Below are 10,248 nucleotides of genomic sequence, written 5' to 3'. Positions count from 1 at the left end.
TTTGTTAGTGGAGATGTGAATTGTTAATCAGCTGTTGCTGAACGCTGCAGGTGGAGAGCTAGACACGACTCCACTAAACAAAAGGGGATACCCGGGAAAAACTTTGTCGTATGTGTCTCGAAATCTCATGAAATATAACCCTGTTTTACTTCCTAATTGAATGAATAACCATTATATACAGTCCTTTCAAAGTAATATCTGTTAATAACTTATACAACCCCTTACATTTTTTTAATAATATATATCTATATATTAAATACATAACTAACCATTTATTTTTCAAAGGCATTAAGCCACTTTGTCACAATGTAAGGTTTGTTAATCTACACTTCGATTTAAAGTATACAGTCCTTAAAATATATTTGTACTTCCAATCCATTTGCCCTTTAGGTCATTTGAAATCTCTGTCACTGTAAGATTTGCCTGTCTGTGTCTGGTTTGGTTTGAATAATGTCACAAGGTACAATCAGCTTGCCCTTTGACCCTATCCAAATCATGATAAAGAGGTAGGCTTGATAGATATGTTTTTATTAATCATAATTTGTCTAATGTCTTAAACCTGCTTTAAATGTCAAATTAATATAATGCTGTCATTTTGGCCTAAATTCTGTCATGTACTCTATTCTCCCTATTTCTCCTGTCTCTGTCTATGCAAGGTCAAATTAGTTACAGGCCTTTCTGTGGTTATCTATTGTTTTAAGAACACCATATCTCGGTGTTCTCCTCCAAATGCATAACCCTTCTCGCAGTGTCACGAAGTTACCTCTGACCAGACAGGTCAGAGCCGAGGCTAACGTGTTGTTCGAGACATGTGGACGCTGTTTGTTCAAAGATAAACTGTCACACCATCATCATCATCATCATCATCTACCATCATCATCCTCATCTGACGATGACGTACTCATCCCTATCCACCAATGGCAGGAATACACCTCCAAGGGCTGGACGTTCGATGTATCTTCAATGATGTCATATGTTTATGTTAACGGACGCTGTTAAAGACCAGTGCTTTCTCTGTTTAATGGCAGAGAGACGACGACCGATGATGCGTTAACCCCTGTGATACTGTAACCTTCCCACTCTCTCTCTCTGAATAATATACTTTCGTTACATCCATGGCTGCCTGTGTCCTGAGTCTGGTTTTTCTTTATCGCCTTTTATGAAAATGTTCTAATACTTATATAAATATCGATGTGATGTACTGCCATGTATCGATATCTATATATCTGGTTGATAAGGAAAAAACCTACTTTAACATAGCATCACAATCATTTTTAACCTTTTATGCTTTAGCTATTCAAAAATAGCAGATCTACAAGCTATTTTTCAAAGATCATGAACATTAGTGACATTTTTTGAATATATATATATTTTCTAAGGAAACACAAACCTTTGGTTCTGGGGGTCCCTGGCACAACATATTTACAGATGGGGGACCGCGGCCAAATTTATATTAATTTGGGGGTCCCTGGCATGAAAATGTTTGAGAAGCACTGAAGTAGACATATCCAATCCCGCTGTGGCATATTCAGTTGTCATACTTGAGGGGGGGGGCAGTTAGGAGTTAAGTGTCTCTTGCTCAGGGACACCTCGACACATTTCCGGGGCAAAAAGGAAAGGCAAAAGAATTTTTTATATATATATATCCTGCACCTAAACAAAATGTACCCTGTGCAATTGTTATTGTATTGCATTTTCTTTCACTATTTTTACTGCTATTTCTGTTGTTATTTTATTGCATTTTTTTTGCTATGTTTTTTCTTGTTGCTGCAGCGTCAAGAAGCTGAAACCCAAGAATTTGACTCTTTATCCTTTATACTTATATAATCGGCTGTAACATAATAATCTTGAATATCTGTGGAATCCTAGTGGCAGCTGCATCCCGTACTGACCCCCCCCCCCCCCTCTCTCACTCTCTCTCTCTCTTTCTCTCTGTATACTTGTATCCTCTCTAAAGCTTTCATTCCATTGCCAAGGATCTCTCTGTACTCAAGGATAGCCTCTGGAATGGCATTCGGCCGGCATCACTAGAAAGTAGAAAGTCTTATGAAGGCAGCACAGAAGAAAAGACAGATGATGGTGCCGAGAATCAAAAAAAGAGAAGAGGCTAGAATGCGAGGCGAGAGATAGGCGAGCGAGAAAATGTGAACAAGAGAGAGAGAGAGAGAGAGAGAGGAGGGTGGAGAGAGAAATAAGGCAGTGGAGGAAACAAAATAGACGGAGGCCTGAGAAAATGAGAGAGAGAGAGAGAGAGAGAGAAAAAGTTGAGAGTGGATGAAAGGCGTGTGGGGGTGGGGGGAGGGGGTGTAATGGGGGCTAAAAGGAGTGGAGATGGTTCTTTACACTCACAGCCTGTTAAATCACTGGCCACGGGTGGAGGGAGAAAACACACACATTTGTATTACTATACTTGTGAGGACAATTTTTATGACGGCGATTTTATGAATGCCGTTTTTACAATCTCTTTGTCAGTTTTAACCTTAGTCCTACTGCCGAAATGAGCAGATCTGCTATGTGTATGACGTGTTATGAGGATTCAATGTTTGGAACTATACAGTAATGTTTGGAACTATAATGTTTGGAAATATAATGTTTTGAACTATACAGTAATGTTTGGAACTATAATGTTTGGAAATATAATGTTTTGAACTATACAGTAATGTTTGGAACTATAATGTTTGGAACTATACAGTAATGTTTGGAACTATACAGTAATGTTTGGAACTATTATGTTTGTTACTATACAGTAATGTTTGGAACTATACAGTAATGTTTGGAACTATTATGTTTGTAACTATACAGTAATGTTTGTAACTATACAGTAATGTTTGGAACTATAATATTTGGAACTATACAGTAGTGTTTGGAACTATAATGTTTGGAACTATACAGTAATGTTTGGAACTATAATGTTTGGAACTATACAGTAGTGTTTGGAACTATAATGTTTGGAACTATACAGGAACTATAATGTTTGGAACTATACAGTAATGTTTGGAACTATAATGTTTGGAACTATACAGTAATGTTTGGAACTATAACGTTTGCAACTATACAGTAATGTTTGGAACTATAATGTTTGGAACTATACAGTAATGTTTGGAACTATACAGTAATGTTTGGAACTATACAGTAATGTTTGGAACTATAATGTTTTGAACTATACAGTAATGTTTGGAACAATAATGTTTGGAACTATACAGTAGTGTTTGGAACTCTAATATTTGGAACTATACAGTAGTGTTTGGAACTATACAGTATGTTTGGAACTGTACAGTAGTGTTAGCAACTATAATGTTTGGAACTATACAATAGTGTTTGGAACTATACAGTATGTTTGGAACTGTACAGTAGTGTTTGGAACAATAATGTTTAGACTATACAGTAACGTTTAGAACTATACAGTAATGTTTAGAGCTATACAGTAGTCTGTGGAAGTATAGCGTTTGAACTATTTGGTCATCCGATGGCACGCATTACTTCCACATTTTTCTTGTTCTTGTTGTTATCCTCTAAGAACACACACCGGAACATTTTCTAAATCAACTGTAAGTTGGTTTTGGCAATACATGATTGGATATTGAATATTATATGAATATCCTCCGTAAAGAAGGCTTTCATATCATACTTGCCAGCCTTAGTCGTAACGGATACCACCGCGGGTTAGACCGTGTCACAGGATCCCTGGAACTCCATATACAGAGATAAGTGACATATTCAAGTCTGACATCATAGACTATCTTTGGGCATGACCGGCAATGGGACTCCATATATGGATATGACTGACGCATAGCGACATCACCGGGATGACACAAGCACCGAAGCAAACCTTGGGAGTTGGATCAGATGCAACGATGACCCCCAGAGACGATCCTCAAACCTCTACCTGAGAGCTTACGTTGTACCAGCCTGGCCTTACAACCCAGATACTCCGGCGACTACAGAGCCCTTCTCACTGAATATCCTCCACCCTCTAGTACCACTTCACCTTGTGAACGAACCACTTGGGTTGAACATTTCGGTTTAAGTCCTGCTTGGACACCATTGCAGCGGGTCTTGGCTCAGGTTGAGATAAGAACAGTAGTATATGGGAGGGTGGTAACGCTCTCGCTCAATAGCTCTGGGCCAGACATGCAGAGGACAACCTGGCCTCACAGTAAATACTTTAGCTAAATTAACTGAGTGCAAAAAAATAAAGATTTTGGCACACTAGATCAGTGGTCCACAAGCTTTTCTGGATCAGGGCACACTTGAAAATCTTGAAAGTGTTCGCGGCCCACCCATCTGACCATTGCATTTTCAGAGCATATTTATTTCAATAATCAATTAATTAATCAATTGATTGATTGTGTTCCGGTTTGGATCAATGGAACTATACGTATTTATCGGTGTCAAAATGAACATTTTAAAGAAAGAAAAAACGCCAAAATACCAATAAGATTAATACATTTGTCTTTATATTAATGTTATGTGATCATTAAAATCATCATAAGATGAAGACCCTGGATTTTGCTATGCAGCACCTGTCTGCTCCAAATATGTGGAAAGAGGGAAAAAAGCCCCCTTTTTAAAAGAGTTGTGATAGTTGGGTTATGGTGCTCAAAAACTGCAGCCCCGGAACGAGCATCCTGAGCGTCTGGATCAAGTTGCTCGCCCGTTGGCGTGTGTGGGAGAGAGATAGAAAAAAGAAGAAAAAAAAACAATATCCCATCTCATCTGAGGATGCAACGGCATGCAGCGATTCACCGCGGGGCCCTGGAACCACCTCAGAAAAACATGGAGGGACAGAGTGGGCGAGCGTACAACTTTTGTGTCTAAAAACTCTGCCGCTCGCCGTTGTTTTGAGAGTCCTGGCGGATCAGGTTTACAGAGACTACGAGGTTGGGGGGGGGGGGGGGCTGTGTGGGCTTTACACACATCACAGCAGGCTGACTTATCTTCACAGGGCCAGGGGGGTTCCGTTTCACTCAGGCCCCAAAGACACATGCGTCCTTATGCTGGCCCGTGTTTCCTCTAAATGGCAGCCCAGCCAAGCTTCTTTCGCTCAGTAACCGACACCGTTACTTTGCCATTAGAACAAAGTGTTTTAAAAATGCCTTCTGAAGGACAGTGTTCAGTTCAAACCCAGATGACTATCATACGTTTCTCGTTGTCTAAATAAAGTACACCACTCATAATCTAGTGACTGTATGAGGTTCCCAAACCAGCCCATTTCCCGTCTGTGCAGGTCGCTCATGATAGTTACAATGTGACACATGCACAATGACCAAATAACAATTGAAAAGAGAAGTTGAATTTAACACGAAAGCACATTGAGAGAGAATGAGAGAGGCAGCTTTTAAAGGTTGTTTCAATCCGTCTTGTAATTTCACCACTCCTTCAAAACTACGGATGTCTGTAGGACAGGGCTGACAGTGGATTTAAATTCTCCTAACAAATTAAAAAATAAATACCTACTAGCCTACTGCAACATTCCATCAGTTGATATTGCTTTCCTGCCGCCCACAACTTTATGCATCCATGAATTTTTATAATTTTTTTCTGACAGCTGTATGATGTATAAATTAGCCACACGTGTTAATATAGCTGTCTTACTGTGGTGCCCAAATGTCCATGGTCGAATCGGTTTCAGAAGTTCAATATGATTGGACAATTTGTTTTAAAAGGGTCTACACTTTCTGACAAAAATAGCAAATACAGCCTACAAATAGTATACAGCATGCGTTTCAGTGCTGCGGATTTAGACCACATTAACATAGTCAAGGGCAACAGAGTTATATTAACATGTTTTGAGCATTTAAAATCAATTTAAATCAATCAAGATGCAGCTTATTTTAATTGGTGACAATTCATTAGACTGCACTTGCGTGAGTGTGTATCATAGAGTACTGTAATGCCTGATTTATTGTTGCCTGGGTAACCGTGCTGTGCATGGAAAATAGCTTATTTACGTTCTTTTGACTGGTTATTGGAATGATTATGTTGCCTTTGTTTCACAGCTAATGTATTGTGTCTGATTTTGATTATAATGATGTTTAAAGGACAACTTCACCCATTTTCAACCTATTTTCATATAATTGGTCCTCACTAATGCTCATGATAATGTGGTACAGTTTCTCAACTCAGTCTGTGTCTCAGAGGAGGGCTGTGGACAGTACAGAAAACCAAGCCTACCAGTGACATCGTTAGGCAGGGTTTTTTTTTCTAACAAGAAAAAAAAAATGCTATTAACGCGAGAACAATGGCTTCTATTATCGCATGCTAACTTTCCAGGAATAGAAAGCCAGAAGTTTTATTTAGCTTGGATTCTCCATCGATGATGTCACTGCTAGGCGGATTTCGGCAAACTGCTTTCATGTATTATGCTCCACACAAATGGAACAAACTTCAGGACTCTCTGAAACTGGTGCGATTGGTCTCAATAGAGACATTCAGGGTGCTTCTTGAGGAAACACTACATAGTGACTGCACCTGTTTCATGTAACACTATGTTTATTTGCTTATCTGTGACATTGTAATGTGATTCAAATGTTTGTTATTGTTTCTCAATATGTATGTATTTTATATGTTGTTATCAGGGCGTCCTTGAAAAAGAGAGCTCTCAATGGCCTTCCCTGAATAAATAAAGGTAAAAGAAAAGAAAGAAGCTGCTTCTCTCTCAGTTGAGTCCAACTGCATTCATTCCCGCACCCCCCAATCATGTAGCTCTCTCTACAACAGAGCTACAGCCATGGTACAAAAAAGTGTTTAAAAAAAATGATTTATATAATAAAAACAATTAATCATTTTCGGTATTCGGACAATAATTTCCTTTATTCGGTATTCGGTTTCGGCCAAGAATTTTCCATTCGGTGCATCCCTACTATTTAGCAAAGCCTCCTGTGGACAGGTGTTAAACATTATAATGTGCTATAACACTGTCCAATGTAATTGTGTCCATGCCAAATAAAAGAAACCTAACAATAACACTCTCAGCACGTCATCTTCAACGAAGTGTGAGCTTGTAGATCTGCTATTTTCCATGTGACACGGCGCACGGCACACAATCGGGCGGCTTAAGCCAGTGTCGAGGAATTCTGGATCAATCAATAACTGATGAGGCAAGAGGAGTCGGAGACACTTGAAAGGTGGTGGGTGGCGTTGTGCTTCAATTACATGATATAATGCGGGAGAAGTACTGTACATTATTAGATACACAGATAGGTGGTAGAGAGCACAGAGGAGCACTCAAACGTTGCAGAAATGTTCCCCTCACATAATTCGAAGTTCGTCTTTACAGAAACATCTGTTTCCTGAAGTAATTTCCATGTTTCTCAACGTCAGGTTCGGGGACCACCAGGGGTCGAAATGGACACTTAACAGGTCTGTAAGTTAAATGAACATGAATGAGGATATGACAGTGTACACTGGGGGTCTGTGGATTAATGCATATCAAACTGGGGGTCCTTGAAATGAAATTGGTCAAGAATCACTGGTCTGTTCCGTTGCCCAAAGCTTCTCTTTGCTTTTGCATTCACTCCTGATGCAGATCAACTGTTGATGTTTCTGTTATACTGATCTTCTTTCTTTACAGTCATGCCTGCCCTGGCCAGTTCAGACGGTCTGATTCTTCTGTTTCTGCTCAGTTCCTGGAGGGTATTTCTGTTGCCATGGCTGACATTTCCCAACTGATGTTGTGTGGGAGGCCCGACTGCTCCAGACCGTGTTGAATAACTGCTAGTTTGCATAAAGTCTTCAGACTAGGACTTAGATCTAAGATGTACAACTCATCTGGTGTGTACCTGTATCCTCCAAAGAAGATGACATGCTCTCCCACCATGCAACAGCACATGTTAGTCATCCTACACGGGCCGTTCCCCCTGGGCTCGACCTTCTTCCAGGAGAAGGTCTCCAGACTGAATTTCCACAGGTCATTGAAGACCAGGCGAAGGCGGAAGTTGTGGCCACCAAATATGTACAGCTCTCCGTTGTGGGCAAAAGCGGAATGTGAGCTGCGTCCTTCCGGAAGAAGCTGTGCAAAAGAAGGTGTGTGCAGCCAGCAGTTGGTCTCCGTGTCAAACACACTGAGGTTGTTGTATTCTAACTGCTCCCCTCGGCCCCCGAATACAAACATCCTTGTCCCGATGATGGTGGCAGAGTGGCGTGATGAAGCAGGTGGCGGTGAGCCTCGGGCGTTAACTAAAGACCAGACCATTGTTTTGGTGTCCAAAATGTGGATGTCATTATAGTATCTACACAGCCGGTTGTATCCGCCATAGATATACATGAACTCGCCAAAGACCCAGGCCGAGTGGCCGTACCTCGCCTCCGGAACGACCCCGGAAATCCTGGGCTTGAACCATCCGCGGGTGTTGACGTCAAACGCATAGAGCATGTTGCACTTGTCCCCCGAGATGGTAGCCCAGTCGCCAAACTCCGCTATCTCAAAATTCACCACTCCCCCCCAGACATAGATGACGTCGTATATCAGCACGGCCGTGTGCCAACAGCACATGGGGGGGACCTCGGGGGGACGTTCTCCTCTTCCGGTCGTCAACGGGGGCAACTTCGTCCATCGCAGGGACAGCGTGTTGAAGACGTGCACGTCGATCTGATCCCTGCCGCTCAGGTTACAGTATCCTCCGAAGGAGTACACCTTGTCATCCACTGCTACAGCAGCGTGATTGAATCTCTCTGGTCCTCCGGTCAGTTGCACCGTCCAGCGCAACATTCCTGATAGAAATCAGATTTCTCTAGTCCAGTTGTTGTAAAAATATTTTAAGGTCTATTGTGTGTGCCGATATATTGGTGCAGCGGCACAAACACCATGTGAAGCTTAAGACGATCCAGGAAGCCGATTGGTTGGTTTGGCCGACCAATCAGAAGCCAATCAGGGAAGCAGATGCCTGTTGATCTCCACTCATATGGAAAATTGATCACCGTGGCAAGCTTTGGAAATCAACAGAGCTACTACAGCAGGGGTCTTCGACGAGGGGATCCTCAGAGTTACTACAGGGGGCGGCCAAGTGTTTGTGGAAAATAACTTTTTCTTCTATTTTTACATTTACCGGATGCCAAAAATGAAATGACATTACAGAGCGATAGCTAGTAAAACAAATACAAAATTTAAAAAGCCGGGTTCAATAACTGTGTGGCTTCTTGTGGATGTCAGACTTCTTGCGGACATGTTATTCATTTTTAACCACTGAAACCCCAGCATCCGTATTGTGGGGAACGTTTTCACAGAAAATAAAAGCTTGAAAAGCTGTGAGCTTGTCGACCGGCTATTTTCAGCAAAATCTTTCCCCACAACAACAAAAAACGGAAAGTGGTTTAAGTGGTTAACCACATACATTCATTATCCAGCCTTATCCTGGTGTGCACAGGCTTTGTGTTCGTTTATAAAGGACCTTTAGAAAGGAACTACAAGGAACTTTAGAATGAGTTTCCTTTTCAAATTAAATCCATTTTCTTAAACTTAGGAGCTCCTTGGACAAAGCCTTTCATAAAGTCAGTTTTTTTTTGGGGTGTTTCTTATGGCATTTTTGTCCCACAGAACAATCCAATTATAACTGGTCTTTCAGTGGCTGAACACGATTCCGAGAATCGTTTGGAGCTAATTGGTGCTCTTAAATAATGGTAGTCAATTTAGTAGATTGCCTTTAATAAATACGCACGCGGTAACAAATGTTGCTTCCTGGGAGAAGTTTTACTGGCTTCGACAAAACCGGTGACCTTGAGTGAGACTTAGTGAGTCTCCAACTCTGAGACTGTACAGATGTAAACAGTGTTAAGAGACCCGTGGGGGTCCGCTTGGACTGCTGGTGGTCCCCGAACCCAACGTTGAGAACTAGAGAAATAAATAAATACATACATAAATAAATACATATACACACCATCTGGAGACACTTGAAAGAAAGCGACTGAAGTTTGTTTTCTACAACATTATTAGGTTATCTCCTGTGAGGACACACCTTTCATGACACTGTGACTGTTCACAAACAAAAACACATGCCATGGTGTGACAGCGTGTGCACACACTGCACCTGGCTGAGCATGTGCTCCCATCCAGTCTTATTTTCAGTGAGATTTCCAGCGTGAGCTCTTCATATCATTCTGTTCACCTCTTTCCCTCCTCGACTCAATTCAAAGAACGCTTTAGCTACTTGGCACATGAAATGCCATGCACTGCCAAAGCAGAAGGATAAATTAGCATAATTGTTGCTGTTGGGCAGAAACCTTGTATGCCCTAAACTGCTAGTTTTCAGG

The 10,248-nt window shown here is 41.2% G+C and overlaps 1 protein-coding gene across 1 annotated transcript; it reads right to left on the bottom strand.

The window, feature by feature from the left end:
- Positions 1-7,621: 7,621 nt before the first annotated feature.
- LOC311033463 (kelch domain-containing protein 3-like) lies at positions 7,622-8,710 on the bottom strand (the record flags this gene model as incomplete). Its single annotated transcript, XM_084040975.1, has 1 exon — positions 7,622-8,710. One exon carries the CDS (start codon positions 8,708-8,710, stop codon positions 7,622-7,624), a length of 1,089 nt encoding a protein of 362 aa, XP_083897101.1.
- Between the last annotated feature and the right edge of the window lie 1,538 nt (positions 8,711-10,248).

Source organism: Gymnoscopelus microlampas (assembly GCF_963454915.1).
Source record: "Gymnoscopelus microlampas genome assembly, chromosome: 18".
Taxonomy (NCBI): Eukaryota; Metazoa; Chordata; class Actinopteri; order Myctophiformes; family Myctophidae; genus Gymnoscopelus; species Gymnoscopelus microlampas.
The sequence above is the reverse complement of the archived record's forward strand: the minus strand, read 5'-3'. Positions and strand labels throughout refer to the sequence as shown.